This window comes from Danio rerio, chromosome 13 (genome assembly GCF_052040795.2).
Source record: "Danio rerio strain M-AB ecotype USA chromosome 13, GRCz13ab, whole genome shotgun sequence".
Taxonomy (NCBI): domain Eukaryota; kingdom Metazoa; phylum Chordata; class Actinopteri; order Cypriniformes; family Danionidae; genus Danio; species Danio rerio.
The window spans coordinates 6220525-6240612 of record NC_141033.1 but is presented as its reverse complement, the minus strand read 5'-3'; the positions used below and the strand labels follow the sequence as shown (position 1 = coordinate 6240612).

General features: G+C 36.7%; 1 protein-coding gene across 3 annotated transcripts; it reads right to left on the bottom strand.

Annotated features, from left to right (window-relative positions):
• Positions 1-1807: 1807 nt before the first annotated feature.
• Positions 1808-17960, bottom strand: ppm1g (protein phosphatase, Mg2+/Mn2+ dependent, 1G). Of its 3 annotated transcripts, none has more exon segments than NM_201488.2 (10): positions 1808-2900; positions 5644-5740; positions 7677-7806; positions 7908-8142; positions 8975-9103; positions 11271-11713; positions 14218-14341; positions 15169-15254; positions 16809-16878; positions 17431-17960. In NM_201488.2, coding segments are annotated over 10 exon segments (1614 nt in total). In that variant the 5' UTR covers positions 17542-17960; the 3' UTR covers positions 1808-2711.
• Positions 17961-20088: the final 2128 nt, after the last annotated feature.

The following is a 20088-nucleotide window of genomic DNA, read 5'->3' as shown; positions in this document are numbered from 1 at the left end:
CTTATATTATTAATATGATGACATATAGCCTATATTTATGAGGTCCAAAAAGCGTTTCCGTTTTGATGAGTAGCATACTATAGGTTAACACTTTACATTTCATTACAGCATTTTTTGTTTTTCACTTTAAGAACAGCCTACCATTTTTAATGAACTTATTAAAGCACATTTTAATTTAAACATTAAAGTTTGATTTTGTTTGTCTTTTTACATAAGCACAGTGCAGTGTTAATGTTCAAACTATTGATAATGTTTAAAGTGGCTGATAATATTATATATTCTTAATAATAGTAGTAAATCTGCCACGTTTTTAAACTGCAGAGCTGTTGCTGCTTTACTGGGCCTGCAACGCTTCGCATTTCAACACTGGTCATTATGGTGGTACTTGGAGAGACAATTTCTTCTGAGGTGGTACTTGATAAAAAAAAGTTTGAGAACCACTGCACTAATTAATGCAAAGCCTTGAAATTGTCTCAGTCTGGCTTTAGTAGGTTTCAGAATCAAGGGGAGGACTACTGACTTAACGATTGAGCAGACCATCATTGGAACCCTCCATAAGGGGGAAAAGCTATTGCAAAAGAAACTGGATGCTTACAGTCATTACATTTACATGGACATCAATAATTAGGTTTTAATGCGATTAGGACAATACTCTGATGAAGAGTCTACCATGTAAACAGCAATTGAGTAATTTAATCAGATTAAGGTCATAATCGAACTAAAGAGAAATCGAATTAAGACTGAGTATGCCCATTTTAGTCGCATTATTGAAGTGCAGTACAGACATGTAAACACCTTAATCTAATCAACTATTACCATCATGTAGGGCTTTTCGCCACGTTGTTTGAAACTCTTTGCACCTCCCGAGTCAGTGCAGACCACAGACATCTGCATCGTGTAGTGCGTTTTTTTTTTCTTCATCCATTCAGCACACGATACGAACTTCCATTAAAACAACACTCTTCCAGCAGTTCATAGTTGCATCCAATATCTCGTTTGTCATGGGGGACATGGCCGAATGAAAGTGCCAAACCACAGTTAAAGTTGACAAATTAATAATGAAACACCCAAATATACATAAAACTCCAGAGGAACAGCAGATAGTGCGGTGACACAATGACGTTAATCAAATGTGCCTTAACATGAACTGTGATGGTTATGGATATATGCTGGTGTAGGTCCATTGTCTTCTCAAATCCAGTCAAGTCAACCTGTTGAACACACTAAACCAGAGGTGTCCAAACTTGGTCCTGGAGAGTTTAGCTATAAACCCTGATCAAGCACACCTGAACCAGCTAATCAAGCTCTAAAGCTGCGGTCACACTGGGCTTTTCCTCCCATAGACTTCCATTCATACGCACGCGAATGCGTCAGACCGGAAACGCAGTATCAAGCTTGGTGAACTCTGACCTGCGAAATCGCATCACCTGACTGCGTGAGACCAATCAAGGATCAAAACATGACCTCTATACACAAAAAATTAAAACATGGAGCAATCGCTCGCTTTTTTAATGCCTAATAATCTTGTTTATTCTCGCCTTTTCGCAGCACGACAGAATTTCGCATTATCAAACTCTAGTGTGAGCGCAGCTTCAAGTAGGAATCTTCAATGTAGTCTCAATTTAAATGGGCTGCAGACATGTACTACACACAGGAACATAATGAGGGCAGCTCTTAGATTTGAATAAAATCACCCCTTTTAAAAGGCTAGAATTTAAATGATTTGTTGTGCTCTTTCCAAAGATGCAGACACAAAACGTCCTTGCTGCTTATACAAACCCCAGTTCCCCTTAAAAAAAAAACAGCATTGCGGTGCTCGTCTCCACTTGTTTATTGATACAGAAAAGGCTGTAGTTCTGAGCAATGACTTGTCGTTTTTCCCTGTACAACCCACAAAGATGCTCTGAAAAAGTACCAAAATATATATTCCAAAATACGTTGTATATAAACCTTAATGAATTCGAGGGATGCTTTAAGAGTGAGGACAATGTAAAACGAAAACTCTTGCCTTGAAGACGTCCACGCTGGAACTGTTCAGAACAAGACATTGATCCAAACGCCGGCCTGCCGTCCCCATAATTCAAAGAAGCCTGTAATTATGGACTTTGGGATAAATGGCATTGCAAACAAAGTTATTTTTAGCGAATATGAAACAAGGGAGAGAGGAATGTCGGAGTAACTCATCATCATCTGAGATCATTTCCACAGGATTAATTTTATCCCACATCTATGTGATGGCTTTGGGGGAGGAAAAATAAAAAAAGACCAGCATGTGTTTAATCACATTATTTAAAAAAAATGTATTTGATCAGTTACACACTGGTGTCCAGGGAAAACATCACAAATATTGACAAGGATCCACTACTGCATATAAAAAAAAAGAAAAATCAAATTGACATTTACTGGAAAAATACTATGTACACAAAACAATGGTACGATGGACGAGACAAATAAATGAGGAGCACATAAATTCATGTGTCGTCACCTCTGAAACCGATACTGCTCCGTTCACTCCATTATCATCAAATATAAATGTTGCTGATGGGATTGTTAAACCAGGAAAAAAAAAAACAAGTTAACAGTTGTGTCTTTGAATCATTTAAAAGTAAAATGCTCTTTCTCAGGGAGCTATCCTTAAAATTCTCCTAAGTGGTCTGTATTCAAAAGGGAAAGTGTCCTCAAAATAATCAACACATTCAGCGACAGCACCTTTACTCAGTTTTGGGTTTTTTGCTGTCGTTGCCGTTTTCTTCCACTGCGGTCTCCTCTGGCTTTCTCTTCTTGGTGCCCTCAGCGACGTTGCTTCCGGAGCGCGGGGAGAAGGTGACGATCATACAGGTCATGTTGTCGCATCCAGTGCCGTCTCCTGAGGTGTCTGGTGCCAAGCAGTGGTCCAGCAGCTAGATGTGAAGAGAAGAGGCTTTTGTTTTAAAAAAATCCACCGAGTCTTGTCATGGTTCCAGTAAATGTGTACTTCATTACTGCAGCAAAACAGCTAATGTAAATCTGCAGATTTCACCAAGTTAAATTTAAGACTTTTAAAGACATTAAGACCATTGTGAATATAATTTAAGGATTTGTTTTCGAATACCCCAGGTACAAAAGATTTTCACTCACCCTATCAAATAATGATTAAAAATTAATACATTTAATAATACAATAATAATAATAATTTTGTTTGAATATTTATTATTATTTTTCAAATAAATCCATTCCCAAACCCAATAACCCTTACAAAGAATAGAGCAAAACATAGCTGTCAATAACTTCAGTCTACAATAATAATTAATAATAACATTAATAATCTATTAATAAATAATAACTTAACAAATTTAGGTCATGTCAGTACCCTCAGTACATAAAGAACTTTTTAGCAAATGTAACTGCAAGTAATTAAATGCTATTATTAAATAGAAAGTTTTAAGTTTTATTGAGATTAATTGTTGGTGATTGTATGGGTGTTAATGGACAGATTGGGTAGCTATACATGAACAAATGAAAATTAAGACCCGTTTAAAAAGATTTAAGACCGACAACACAACATTTAAGTAGATTTAAGACTTTTTAAAGCCTAAAATTTAGCTTTGGATATTTAAGACATTAAGACTTTTTAAGACCCCGCGGATACCCTGTTAATGTACATTTTTGCTTGGACAATCAAGCAGCGAGTTAACAGTGTTATTTCTTTAAGTGAAATGAAGGCTTGGATGGCTTTTAATTCAAGTTTTAATGAAAACAAAACAGAAGTAATGGTTTTTGAAGGTACCGTTGGGACCCCTCGGGTTAATTTGGGTTTGTTAGCTCAGTTTATTAAGCCTACAGTCACTACTTTAGAGGTGAAATTTGACAGTAATCCATGCTTTTGTGACCACTCTGTTAGATTACCGTAATGCACTGTATGCGGGGAATAGTGAGTCACGACTGCCCGCTTGCAAATGGTGCAAAATGCAGCAGCATGCCTGTTAACAAGAACATGGAGGGTAATTAAGTTTTCATTAGGTGCTTTGGATGGTCGAGATTTTTGAAAGTAGGAATCTTCAATGTAGTCTCAATTTATATGGACTGCAGACTTGCACTACACACAGGAACATAATAAGGGCAGCTCTTAGATTTGAATGAAAATACCCTTTTTAAAAGGGTAGAATTTTGATAATTTGTTATGCTGTTTACAAAGATGCACAGACAGAAAACTTCCTTTTAATTTAAGTAAATTAAAACAAAACAGAAGTAATGGTTTTTGAAGGTACCGTTGTGACCCCTCTGGTCAATGTGGGTTTATAAGCGTGGTATATTAAGCCTACAGTCACCAATTGAGGGCTGAAATTTGACAGTAATCCATGCTTTTGTGACCACTGGTAGTGGGTCACTATTGCCCATTTAAGAGTTTAATACCTTTTGAGGGTCTTGATTTTCTCACAATTGATTTATCAACTTTTAATACTTTAAGACCCAGCGGACACCCTGTTTTAGGGCTGGGCAGTATATTTTATCGATATAATTGCTCAACGCGATTATTCAATATCTTTCCTATCGATATGGTTTGAGGCCACATGTGCGCATTTTGCATGAAACCGAGCACTCCGAGGTAGCATGCGAGCTCCACTTGCACAACTGAGCGCAAAGGCAAATGAATGATTCACTCCCTGAGTCATACAAAAGATTTGTTAGAAATGAATGAATCGATCAAGAAGACCCATCACTACACGCAACATGGAGGAACATGCAGTGCCGGTGCTGTATCGAAATCTGACTCCCCCTCGCGTGCAAGCATGTCACACAGCACCTGCTGCTGTCACAGCGGTTTATCGGAAACCTTTTATCGATCATTTCTTCCGCATTTGACAGTAACAAGGAAAAAAGAAGCTGTGTCAAATTGTCAAGCAGCACCTGAATGTGTTCAAAAATGAAAAAATGGGACGAATTTATACCGCATTTTGAAAGTGAAACCACCTCATATACACTGATCTTAAGTTCAGTATTTATTACACGACGGTCTATTCTTTACATTTACGTTATAACACATTTAGCTCTGCGTTTTGGTCTGTTATTGCATATTGACTTCAATTTCGATTATATTCTAATTGTATTTATTGATTAGTTTAGTTTAGCCTCTTAACTGGAAAACATGATTTGATTTGTGTGTACAAATCAAACGGTTTGGTTTAAACGATTAATAAAAAATAAATAAATAAAATGCATTTGTCTACCAAACATTTCTTTTTCTATTTTATTATCTCGCTGTTAGCTACTCTTTCAACAAATAACAATATAAGAATGATAATTATAATGATGACAATAACAGGGAGGGAAACCCCCGTGTTTAAATTGTACTTTATTAAAACTTTATTAAACAGTTTTTGAGCAAAGGCTTTGACTCTCAAGTAACCATTTATGGGAAAATACTGGATATATATCGTATACAGTCATTCCTCCTAAAAATAGAGAGATATAATTTTTTGCACATATCGCCCAGCCCTACCCAGTTTCAATTCGAATATTCGGGCAGCCCTACTATTTTCAAAACCGCAGCTTTTTAACACTGTTTTGACATGTCAACATGCAAATAGGTATATATTTAACAGGTAGGGCATTAAATTAAGAAAACAAATGGGGGAAAAAGGCCCACGCATCCTCAGTACTTACCTCATCAATAATGGCAGATAGGGGATTGTTTTTACCGGACTCAGTTTTCATTCTCTCACTCACAAAGTCTATTACTTCCTGACTGCTCATCACATTCCTTTAAACAAACAAAAGACGAGTGAAAACACAGACATTTAATCAGCTGCTGTTTACGGTTAAATATAAAACTGCAGGAAAAGATGAACATGAAGAACTGTTGCAGGAGAACTAAAGTAACACCATTATATTGAATATCAGATGTTCTATCAGTGATGAGAACAATTCAATAAAAATCATCTTTCCATGATTACAGGGTAAATAAATGGCAAAAACGTCACAAATATCTTGAATAATCAATATAAAGTCATTGTGCTTATTTGTATTGCTATACAGCTACTGATAATTTAATTACAGGGTCGCTGTATTTTGAAGTACTGAATAGTGATAACACAGCTGTAATAGAAACCACAATAACAAAACTAAAAAGTGGTGGCTCGAGAAAGCCTACTCTGAACGTTTGAAGTAGTTTTTAAGAAGTTTGAAACAGTTGGCATAGATGGTTAACTATATTTATGACAGCATGTTTCGGCATGTTTCTTGCTGGGTGGTTAATCTTTGCATGTTGACAGTATGATTAGTATGTTTCTTAGTGTGTTTTTAGTATGGATTTAGTATATATTGTTAGTTTGTTGGGCGACGCAGTAGGTAGTGCTGTCACCTCACAGCAAGAAGGTCGCTAGTTTGAGCCTCGGATGGGTCAGTTGGTGTTTCTGTGTGGAGTTTCCGGAGTCTCCGGTTTCCCCCACAGTCCAGAAACATGCAGGACAGGTGAATTGCATACAGGCTAAATTGTCTGTAGTGTATGCGTGTGTATGGATGTTTCCCAGAGATAGATTGCAGCTGGAAGGGCATATGCTGCGTGAAACGTCCTGGATAAGTTGGCGGTTCATTCCGCTGTGGTGACCATGAATAATTAATGGACTAAGCCAAAAAGAAAATGAATATTATTGGCTTCCGACTTTCACATGACGAACAAATGACTCAAACCAAAGACTCAAGAAATGATTGGATCAAATGGTTTTCCGGCCCTGGATTAATAAAGAGACCGAGACGAAAAGAAAATGAATGAATGAAACTACATTTCTAGTATGATTAGTATGCATTGGTATATTGTTAGTATGTTTCTAGTATGATTAGTATGCTTCTGGTATGGATTGGTATTTTGTTGGTATGTTTCTAGTATGAATTAATATACTGTTAGTATGGATTGGTATGTTGTTGGTATGTTTCTAGTAAGGATTGGTAGGTTGTTGGTATGTTTCTAGTATGATTAGTATGTTTTTAGCAAGTCTATGGAACAGTTGCTAGGGTGGCGCAAGTGGTTTCTAGGATGTGGCTATTAAGTTGAAAGGTTATCAGAGTTTGAGAGATTGGTAGTCTGAGTTAAATGAGTCCAACCTTAAGTCTACATGACAGTCTGGTGCAAAGTAATGAGGTCACAAAGTTTGGTCTAAAGTTAAGTTGATGGGACTTTTCCAAATTTCCCAGGGTCAGTTTTCAGTTGGAAAAGTCATAGCAACTTAATTCAGTATAGTTTGGAGATTTGGAGTTAGTTTGGTGGTTGTAGTATGAACAGTTTAGGACGAGATGTATTCTTAAATTAGTTTCAGTAGTATACCAGTATGTTGGCTCTCTCAAGCCGCCAATATTAACCAAATCAGAATCTTAAGTAAACATTATGGTCATGTCTACTCTCGAAAAAAAAAAACAAAAGTGGTAAGAAACATTTATAACTTCAAATGACTTACAACTGATACTATTGTCATTGTAGGAATTGTATATGTTAAAGTACACGTTAATTTCAGAGGAAGGACAGAGGTTGAGCCAAAATTATTTTTTTAGAAAAATCAGAAATAATCTTTTGAACCTCCAAAGAGGAACAAAGCATAATTGTTTTTTTACAGCCACTGAAGTGCAAGACTTCCATTTGGGGCTTAATATGAATGATGAAACTACTAACATACTTTGGATCAATAAAAAAAAAAAAGTCTTACCAAATGCCATCACATGCAATAACCATGAACTCATGATCATCGTTGAGAGTCAGCACTTTGACATCAGGGAGAGCGGAGATCATCTGTTCCTCAGCGGGAAGAGCTTTGTTTCTTTTGTAAAAGTGATCGCCTACATGAAACCCAGCCATTAGTCATGCAATAATGAAAATGCCTTCAATTAATGATTTAAAATAAATAAATAAATAAAAAAATCTGAGTATTCCACATTACCGATAGCTCTGGAGAGGTTCAGTCCTCCATTGACACGACCGTCCATGGTCACCTTTCCACCAGCATTCTTTATTCTGGCCAGCTCGAGCTCATCCTCCGGCTTGTGGTCGTAGGACATGTCTAACGCTTTTCCCTTTTCAGACACCACACATCTGGAGTCTCCAGCGTTGGCCACAATCAGCTGCTTCCCACGAATAAGAGCAACTACAGCAGTGGTGCCACTGTCTGAGCCTGGCTGGATAACAGAGATGAAAAATGGTCAGCAAAAATGACCGCACCAGTATGTATCATAAGTTTGTGTGTTCTGCTCCTTGTGCACTATATTCCAATGTACACGGCAACTGTGATTAATAATCTGTCCAGTATGGATACCTTCCGGCTGCAGCCCTCTCTCTGCACCTCCAGCACTTTTACATTTACTAAAGTTCGGCCCACTGCAGTCTATTCTGTTCAATCATGGTTTAATTGTTCATTTCTCAAGAGTTTGCAGTGTCTCTTTCACAGTTAATGCTGCAAACTTGCATGCTTCAGGTTTGATTGATTTAAACTTTAAAGATTCCTGTGCAAGATGTGATGAACCCAACACTAGTGCAGGGTTCTCTCTCAGCTCTCAAATGCTTTTTTTTTTTTTTTTTTTTAAATCAACATGTTCTTGTGCTGCAACATTTAGGTGGAACGCATGTAACATACCATTATAATATCCATATTAACAGTCTGCAAAGTTTAAGTGGGTACTTACACTAGGTATAGTTGCTCTGAACCGTGCCAAAGTGCAAAAAAATTAGAATACATGAGCTTGGGAATAACTTTCTTTCCTGCCATGGCTAGGTTTTTTATGCTGATGTATGGTGTGTCTAAATGGTATTTAAGTGTTAAAACAGGGGATTTTTTTTTTTTACAGTGTAAAACAAATCAAACTGAAAACAGTGACCACAGAGCAGTGATACAAACTGAAGCAACAATTGCAGAACACAATCACAGAAATAGAGCATGTTTTAACAGGGTGAAAAATGCATTTAATGATCAAGACACTAAAACTGAAATAAGGGGTCGGGAGACATGCTAACCTCCTCTTTTCCATCCATGCCTGGCAAGCACATTTCCTCCTCTTCATCGGTATCCTCTTCCTCTCCTTCTTCAGTGTCATCCTCTTCTTCATTCTCGCTGCTGTTCTCACCATCCTCCTCACTGCCGTCCTGTAAACAAATGTTTGTCAACATTAAGATGCTAAGAGTTGCAAAAATAAGTATTTTAGTAGTATTCTGTTTGTAATTAACTAGATCCATTTTTTTCCTATATTAAACAATATTTTTGTTTGTTTGTTTGAAAAGGTTTAGATTTACTAAAGGTTTTGACTATTTGCTTACTAAAGGCTGTGTATGCATGCATGTAGATGTGTGTATGTAAACACAAGCAAATTCAGTAAAATTCTGAAAAGTCATCAGAATTGTACATTTTAAGAGCTTTCAGATAATGCATTTATAACTCTAATTTATTCCAGCATTGTTACTTCAGTCTACTGACCCCAAATATTTGATCAGCAGTGCTAAGCTTTTTTTTTTTTTTTACCTTTTTTATTTTTAAATAGACCTGCTCTGAAATACTTTGGACCATGATAAATGTCCACGTTTTGGACTCTGAAAAATGCTTAAACTCTAACAGAATCATACTTTTCAGTTACCAGGAGGGGTGGGCGATACTGCAATATTTGGCATTGATCCATACCAGGGGTGTCCAAACTAGGTCCTGGAGGGCCGGTGTCCTGGAGAGTTTAATAGCTAATCAAGCTCCTGCTATATATACTAGAAATCTCCTGGCAGGCGTGTTGAAGCAAAGTGGAGCTAAACTCAGCAGGACACCGGCCCTCCAGGACCAAGTTTGGACAGCCCTGACCTAATCCAAGTAATTACAGGGCCAGCAGCAATAATTTTGATTTCTACTTTTATTACAATTGTTGAATTTTTGTAGACATATCAAAATGTCCTACAACAATGTCTGGTAACAAGGGTAAACAAAGCAATGTTGTTCGATAGCATTGTCTGAAACGTTTCAGCTCTTCTCTGGATTAGGTGCCACTTTATTGGCTGGCTTGTACCTTCCTCTTGTCATTTACTTTGAATATAACGTCTTCTAAATGAATAAAAAAAGTAAAACTTAAATGTTTTTCTTAAAATAAAATAAATTCTCATTCTGGATCAGCAAACTTGTATCGGACTAAGCCAGCACGTGCTGATTAAACGAGACAAAAGCATCCTTTTCTGTTATTCTGCCGTTAATTTGATTTCTGTGCAATACCCCCTTCTCTGTCTTTAAATAAAAAACATATATTAGAGAACAAATGTTTTAAAATGTATTCTCCCTGCACGAATCGGTTATAACCATAAAAATAGAAATCTTTCTTGCCATCGTATCCCAACCACAGCAGCCAAAAGATCTCCTTAGATACCTGATGAAAGGTCAACTGAACAGAGGAGCACTGTGAGTGAACAATGCAAGAAAGCGATGTTTACGAAATGTCTGGACTTTGATGTCCATTAGAAATTGTAAACAATGTATCGATATCAATAAATTATGTTTACATCCAAAACTGTGATTTATATTAATGCGCGAAACTGGAAAAATCACATAAAAGACGTGCCAATAAAGCAGCATTTCCGACCAACCAGTCAAAGAGAACAAAATTGTCACTTCCTGATTAATTGGCACCAAATATCAACAGTAAAAATAGAATTTGCTGCGGTAGGAGAAGCTGCGTGAATCTTTTCCTCATTTAATAGATGACTTGTGTCTAAGAAGACAATCCCACACAATGAATGTGTTTGAAGATGTGAGACACGGAGCACAGACGCTCTTGATTCTGGAGGTAATTAATAATGTATTAACACTAATACTGAAATGTTTAAGGCGTTTTAGAAAGACCAAAACAGCATTTCAGATGTTTTAGAATGTGCTCAGCCTGCTGGTTTGTCCATTCATGATCTCTTTTAACAAAATCACACAACTTTTTTAATGCACATACTGGAACTTTTTCTGTAAAAGTGTTTCTATTGTAGGTTATGGCATCTTTTCATATTAAAAGATTATCCCTCCCAGTTATGCTAATTTTCAAAATGTATGCGCATCTTGCGGTTGATGTCAACCGATTGTTTTAGACGCATATCCAAAATGGGCATAAAAATAGGTGGATGGTAACATAGCTACTCTAGTATCAATTTAATTCCAATGTTGGCATCAATACTATCAATATTAAAGACTGATCTGCCAGGTCATCTGTATTTGAAAATGAACTTTTAACAGAAGGTTGTTATACAAACCTAGCTCCAAATAATCAACACTTGCCAGCTGTGCTAAATTTATATTCACCTCTTCCTCGCTGCCTTCCTCTTCTTCCTCCTCCTCCCCCGATTCTTCACTGTCCTCAAAGAACTTGGACTTGGCACTTCCTGGAGGAGCTGCTGCAGAAGAAGAGCAAGAAGGACCGGCATCCCCAGACTTTTCAGCTGATCCTTCAGAAGCTGAGCCGCCGGAAGCAGCCGCTCGTCTGCAGGCCCTCATCTTGGAGCCTTCAGCTGCATTTCCAGCACCAGCCGGCTTCTTCCCAATACTGTCAACAACAGACGGCCCGCATTCTGTCTCGCCGTTGATTCCCTTCTCGGCATGAGATTTCTCCCCATCCTCGGACTCTTTAGAGGCCTCGGGACATGGCTTTTTGGCATTTTTGTTTTGGTTCTGTCCGTAGCGGGTGAGCAGCTCCTCGATTGTCATAGTGGCTTCTTCATGCAGCAGAGCAGCTTCTTCATTATCAACTGACAATAAGACAAAACAAAAAAAATATTAGTTTTATTTTTTGTCATTTGTATTAGCGGAAACATTCATGCATTTTAATACCCAAACAATTAGTATGCTTACATGGACACCATTACTCCGATTTTAATAAGATTAATACAATATTCTGATTAAGACTCTACCATGTAAACAGCGTTTTTTGATGACCTTAATCTGACTCAAGTCATAATCGAACTAAAATCAAATTAAGACATGAAGCTATTTTAGTCACACAGGTTTTGCTTTTGGGTGCGGAAGGAATTTGAACAGTGTCCTGAAGCCGGCAGCACAATGGATCAAAAGCGGCACACCTACAATTATCCATCTGTCTAAATAAAGCTAATTTATCTATTCATCGCCACATCAGCAACTTATGGCTATTTTATGGCAAAATGGATTTACATAAAAATGTTACATGACAAAAACAAATTCATATTAAAATAAAAAGTTACTTGGGGTGCTTTCACATCTGTAGTTCGCTTCATTTGGTCTGGACCAAAGGCCAATAAATGATACATGGTTGCATTTTCTGCTGTTTTTGGGTCGTTTTCACACCACACTGCTGGCTTTGGTCCGAACCAGATGAAAGAACCAAAATGCACTCATCTGACAAAATCCACATCACTCATTGGCCAGATGTTGTAGGACATAGTTCCTAAACTACTTATCGATTAGTCAGAATTCAAGCGGGAAAATGCTAAGAGAACTCCCGCAAGTAAACAAACCGGCAGACACAAAATTACGTTTTCTACAATGGAGGGACAACTGTGCTGACTGATTGTTTCCCCGCTCATATACTATATAGTTTGCATACATCATTTTAGACAAACTGTACATTTTGAGAATGAAGCGCGGCCGCAGCTGGAAAACAATGTTTTAATGCATTGCACGCCACTTCAGGAGGAGACATGAATTAATTTAGCTAAACTGCGACATGGCCATCTTGCCTAAATATTACCAAGGATCCATTAGGTAATGTTTTTCCCTCTCTCTCTTTCTGTTGATAAAGCGCTGCCAACAAATATTTTTCCTCCATATCCCATAATGCACAGCGCATCGGACTACGCAGCTGGATTAGTACTTTTTGTGGTTGGGTCTGTTTTAGTTCAGATCATGTCTCACCACAAACGAACCGCTCCAGGGTTCGTTGAAACCGTACGCTTTTTGGTCCGCTTTTGATGCACACTCGAATACGATTGCTGCATTCACATCTGCCCAAACGAACTGCACCAAGAGGGAAAACGAACTCTAGTGCGATTCAACCAGACTAAAGAGGTGTGAAAGCACCCTCAGACAAATATATAGAATAAAAAAATAAAACACACAAAATACATTCAAAGTTAAATATGATTTTTCAGTTCAATTTTTGATAAATAATTTAAGATTTGTCCTGCTGGTACCTTTTTAAAAATGTCCCAAGTACTCTCCTTATAAAAATGGTCTAATTGTTAGGCCCACACGGAATCTGTGTGCGCAGAATCCCGCAGATTTTTGTGTGAATGTGTAAATTTGAATTTATTCAGTTTTTATTCAGTAATTTATTATTTTTATTTAATATATTAAGGTTTTGGTTATGATACTCCGCTGGATACTCCCAAAGTAATTCCACAGAAATCCGCAGATTTACCAAAATTCTCCGCAGAAATAGCAAAACACGTCCGCAGATTCCATCTGGCCCTGCTAATTGTATTCAAACTTCCACATTCCAACAAAATATGTTTCATTATAAGAGCAGCTTGGCCCAAATGAAGCTAATTCTGCCGCATACATATGTGTTGTCTTGTTTTTAGTTTAAAGCTGGTGTCCACGCAGGCCCAAATCATTGTGATCTAATTTGAATACAGAAATGATTCAGAATCGCTAGAGAAGAAATCTCTATGCATCTGTTTTTTTCCCATCCCTAACGTTAAGTACCGTCCCCTTGATTAAATTGATGAAAACACATCTTAAAATCAGGTGAAACAGTATTTTTTTTTGGTGACTCCAAAAAGGTTAGTTAAAAGCATGAACGCAATGTCCAATCCACCATTCACTTTATCAAAACATATTTGAATGTCTTCTGGTAAACACAAAAGATAATATTTTGAAGAATGCTTCCAAAGTATTTTTTCCTTCTATGGAAGTCAATGGGTGACAGCAACAAGCATTCTTCAAAATATCTTTCTTTGTGTCCTACAAAACTGAAATTGGTTTTGAACAAGCGAAGGGCGAGTAAATGATGAAAATGTATTTTTGTTTTGCACTCATATCAGCAGTGAACGGGAGATGCCAGTACAGAAAACAACATTCATTATCCAAACAAAACAAACTCAAGTCAAACAAGCTTAGGTTTGTCAACAAATACTCAGACCGTCATGCTATCCTTTAAATAACTGTGTCTTATTATTAGTGGCTTAAATTTTCATTAAGACACAAACAAATCATCTTTGAAAATAGTGAAAAGTAAAAGTGACAAACGTGTGATATATTAAGTCTTAACATTTACCATCATCTTCATCTGCTACTTTTTCGGTTTCTTCCTGAGGACGTCCAGCTATCTGAACAAGCTCCTTGATGACTTCTTCTGTGGTGATTCTGGCATCTATATCCAGGAAGGCATCTTCCAGGGCCTGAGATTGATACAGTATGGTCAGTGCAGTGGATTGATCTTTAACCTATATGCCAAAACACCTTCTATCACAGACCAAACAAATCTGGACTGCTAAATTACGCAGACGGGGGATTATTTGAAGTGCAATTCCGTGTTATTAGAGTCAGTTTGTTTTTGTTCTGTTTAGTTTTTTTTAGCAAATGCCACCAACTAGTTTGCTCTATATATTTTTAATTTATTCTCTGTTTAATTTAAAGCACTTGTTATGGAATGAAGCAAACTAAAATAAATGTTCATTTTTAAAGGTTTTGTTTTATTTAGCTCGATCTTAAATGATTTATGATTAGAGTTTATAAAAAGTGAACCTCTCCAAAAAGGTTTCTGTGTTTTTTTATAATTCAATTCTGATTTCATTACTTGTGACTTGCTTTCAAGAAAACAAAGTAATGCAGTAATAATTGTGTTACAGTAATGTAAAGTCACATACAAAACAATAATAACAATGGCAGAGATGCATTTAAAATGCCAGCTGCTTTCAAATCAGATTATGTTATGTGGATTCTACAATGTCTTCAGTACAAGCGGAAGCAGGAGTTGATTTGAGCCACAGAGCTGGTGGTAAATGTAATCATATTGCATCTTCTATTTAATGCTATATAACCTTCATTGGCTAGAGTATCTTCATGGCAAAAGCAACTTGGATTTATACAAATATAATAAATACAATGAAACCCATTCAAAATCGCACAAGGTAACTGTCATTGAAGAAATCATAATGGACAAACCTATTAGTCATATCTTAACAATCTTAACAATAAACAACTTAAACAGATCAGCAAGGTTTACCTTTTGCAGCTTGCCTTCTTTATATGTCTTCTGCTCTTTAATGATGCCTGGTAAGTACTTTGAGCAATACAAAGCAACTTCCTCACCTAGAGAAACAACATAACAGAGTGTGACCAAACTCAATTATGACTCTGAAAATTAACTGATGAATTATGTGAGAACATCCAGGAAAATCCATTTTGGTCCACATTCAGGAATGCTAAACCGATTGTAAATTTGCTCACCCTCATGTCCAGGACCAAAAACTGCCACTCGCCAAATAAAAGTTAAAGTCAGCAATGGCTAATGGATAATATGAATCTGTTACTCTCCATTTGGATGCTCACTAACTATTTTAATTAAAAAGAAAATGTGAAAATGAAATTATAAATGTCTAAATACAACTACAATGTTATTCATTAAATTGTTGGAGTGAGCAGCCTGTTATAAGTTACCAATGTCTCAGAGCAGCTCAATCAGCAGAAAAATTATCCATGATCCCGTAAAGTTATTTTCTCGTATTTTTAGTCTTTCTCTGAAAGGTGGCAAATAAACCTTAATTAGTCGATCCTCCCATACGCAACCTATACCGCCGAACCACTAGGGACCGCCCCTTGCTCTTAAATGCGAGTCTGTTCAGTGCTTTCTCTTTGTTTAGGCATGAAAACACTTTGAAATAAACATAAAAACGGTGCGATTCTCTTCCTATTTATTACAGGTGCCGTCTCCCCTTCATATGCAATCCTCAAAACAGTCATATAGCGCTGCATGACTGTAAGCTGACGCGCTCCATAGTTATAAACAGACGCCGTTTTCCCAAACGGATTCTGTACTCAAGATTTGAAGCGGAGCAAATACTGGGTTTTGGGTGCGTGTTTCAACAGATATACACATAAATAAAAATAATAATATCTAAAGATATCGATCTTGGTGTTTTTTATTTTTCCAATCACAAATAATTTCGTCCTAAATGAGCATAAACAGTTGCAATTTAGCAATTGAATGCTTTCATTATAACATTAGATGTGTGCATTTTTAAAGTGACACTTGTTATTTAATGTAAACAAAGGGAAAAAAAATCTAAATAAATCATGCATTCGTTGCTCTTTAATCAGAATGTGTATGTTATACAGTGAAGAAATGGCTAATGGGATTTAATTCTATTACATTTCAATAATAGCTATTAATTTTAATAAGCTGAACTGTTTGCTAATTTGCTGCTAATGTATACTATTTATGTTTTCTTTTGTAAATAATAATAAAACGTACTACTGACCACTAAACTGTTTATTTACAACGAAACAGCTCCAAATGAGCATATTTAGAAATTTGGGGAATTTTTTTAAAGGGGGTCAGGGGAATCCCTTATTATGGTGGGCATATCCCTTATTTTCACATCCCAATGTTGACAGGTATGCACTGTACCTACACACAGTTCTGTCCAAACAGCTCACAAAAGTTGATTTCCATCATAGGTGGCCTTTAACGGAAGTCAAAGATTTGGAACCATTTGAGGAAGAATAAATAGTGAGTAAAGAATCATTTTAGTGTGAACTATCCCTTTAATGAACAGCAGACTGCCTTGGAAACATCTGAGGCCGGACAACTGACAGAAACGAGTCTCTCTTCCTCATCTTTGAATCCTTATACTATTATCTTACCTCCATGGCCATCATAGACCGCGAACATAGCGGTTTCATCGTCCAGCTCCGGGATGCAATTGTGCGCGTCCTAGGAAACAAAAACAGGTTATGAAGAAAAACCGAGAGCTTGAGGCGGGAGTCACCCTCTGACCTCACTGGCGCCAAAATCCGCGCACGTCACTCCTCCCACTAGACAAAAAAATACTGACTAGCATTACTTAACTTTGAAAAGCAAATATACACTGCTTTGAAATGGAGTTAAAGTTGGTTTTATATTCGCACATTCGTTCATTTGTGAACGGTGACATGCTCCTTATATTGTTTACCATGGTAACGTTACTTTGAATATTCGGTCTGAAGTAGCATACAAGTATGACAACGTTAGCATCATTTAACTGAGTGAACAATGTACTTTGAGTCACAGGCTGCTAGTATGATCTTCACATTTAAAATTGACAAAGAATACTTTTCTGAATTCATATTATTAAAGGAGAAAGTCTGAATATATGAACAACTTAACCTCAATTGTTTTGATAACGTATAATTCACGTATATTTGCTCGTTAATAGCATTAGCAATCCATCTATCAACAAATTAAAGTAACAAAACCTATTTAATATTATTAAAGTGGTGGTTTTACCTCCATAGACACTCGCCATCCCTGCATGGCCGAGAACCCATAGTTCAAGTTCTTGCTCCCGCCGTTGCCAGTGCTCTTCTCCGTGTTGGGTTGAGACAAGTAAGCCCCCATGATGTGTGCAGTGAGATTTAGTGAAAAGAAAACGCGTAAAATTAAATAAATCCACTTAATCCAATCCACTGACTTCAAAGAAGGTAATACGTCTGTAAAAACTAGATTCTGGTCACATTTCAGAGCGAATTGAAGCTTGGATGAGAGTAAACCGGTGTTTTACCCTGCTACTGCTGCTAGCTGATGGGCTGCTGCTAACACTGCTGATGCTGCTGGAGTTTCTAAATGAACAATCACTCATGTATGATGGAGAGTCCGGACAGGCCTGTCTGAAAATGAGCGAGCTCACATTAAACGCGAATGGGGATAAACGTTGATGCAGTCAGAGCCTCTTTTTAAAAGCAAAAAAGCCCCTAACACGTGTGAGTCAACATAATCAACAGTCCAGCAACAAACCCATTTCGCAGAGAGCGGACTTTAGGCACACCGGAAGCGGAAGTCTATTGTGAGTTCGCGCATGCACGTGGTTTTTAGAATTTCTTTTTTTTTTTTTTTTTTTGGTTTAAATAACAGTTAACAATAGATTGCAGAAACTAATATGAAAAAAGTCAAAATATAATAAATTTGTGGGTTCAAAGGAATCTATCTATTTTTGGTATAATTGTTTTACAAAAGTTACAACACTTTCCAGAATGATTTACCCATCTTTTTCTGTAAGTACATCTGATAGGTGCATTAAAAATCTGAATCGAATGCAATATAATTTTCTATGGAAGAATAAGCATCATTATCTAAGAAAATCAGATGTAGTGAAACCAATCAAGGAGGGAGGATTGAATGCAACTGATTTTGATGTTATGAAGGGTACCCTTAAGCTGAAGTTACTTTAAACCTACCTTCGACATAAACATTTTTTCTGGTTTAGTTTTTCTTCAAAATTGTCATCTTTTTATAGTCAGGTATTGCTGTATTGAAAATAAGGGCACCTAGTTTACCCCCTTTTTAAGATTTATTATCATTATATGGTTTTTCTGCAAGTTTAGGTTCATTTTAAAACACAGTTTAGATTTTTTATTATGATGTGTTAAAAAGTGTGAGTTAGGGAGGGGGGGGGTGTACACCGGTCGTTGTTTTAGGGGTGTGTTGCTTCACATGATAATTAGTTTTAGAGGTGGGTAGTAACGAGTTACATTTACTTCGTTACATTTACTTGAGTAAAATTATTGGGTAACGTGTACTTTTTGAGTAAATTTAAATATGTGTACTTTTACTCTTATTCAAGTAAATTATTAGAGAAAAATCAGTACTCTTCGCTACATTTCGCGGCGTTCCTCCATTACTGTCAAATGATAATAAAAAAGATCCATATGTTTTGTTTGCAAATATCGCGTGGCGCCGCATTGGAGAGGTTGTATCGCGAGAGGTTGCTATACTGTTAGCGTGCGCGGCCGCCCGGCGCACGCCTGTGTGTTGACGAAGGAGACGTGCGAGTTATACTGCGGTCATGCCATGGCCATTTGCGGTTCCGAGAAGGACGATCATGCTGTCTGTGTAGTGTTTTTATCGGACCAGGTCACATGTCCTCAAGTTCAGTCTGTTTTCACTCCAAGGTGTAAACAACAATAGTCTGACAACACGTTACATTGAACTGACACCACAGCAGCAAATACATAAATTCCAGCTCCAACCTGAAAAAAGTGGTGGTAAGTGTCAAAATTCTCCCAATTTGAACCTTATTCATGGTAACGTTGCAGGCCCATAGCCAGAGGAGTTCGGGTGGTTGAAAAAACTCACCCCTCAATGACAAAGATCCAGAATTGGTCCCATACATGAGCTCATTTGCCTTATGTTGACTGCTATGTCATCGTAAATAGTGAAATTAATACTCTGAAAAAGGCTTTTAAGACCAAGCATAATGCTATATTAAAATTAAATAAAAAAACTAATTTGACTATTTTTGTTATTTATGAATTTTCAATCAAATCAAATGTACTTTTTTACAAGAGAGGCTAGAAAAATTGTGAAGCTCTTTTATTATGGTTATGTTTTATTTTTTACTATTTAAATAGCCAAATTCTGACAGAGGACAGTTGAATGTTCTGGCCAGTTTGTAAGCTAAAGCTACAATAGGCTACAGTTTTTAATTTAAAACTTCAACAGATTCCTATTTTTTTTAATGATTCATGATCTAATACATTTGTATTTTAACAATAAGTATTTATTAATTTTCCTTTATTCTAAATCTTTAGAAAATATATTTGGTTAAAATAATGCTTAAAATGTCACTAAAATACAGTATTTAAATCTCATACATTGTAAATTAGGTGAATAACTGCTAAAAAAGTCCACATTTTTAGAAAAAGACCCCTGCTTTGAGATAACCAAGTAGCTGCTTTTAATAATTAGCCCCCTGTATATTTTTCCCCAATATCTGTTTAACAGAAAGATTTTTTCAGCACATTTCTAAACATAAGTTTTAATAACTTATTTCTAATAACTGATTTCATTTATCTTTGTCATGATGACAGTAAATAATATTTGACTAGATATTTTTCAAGATACTAGCATTCAGCTTAAAGTGACATTAAAAGGCTAAACTAGGTTTAT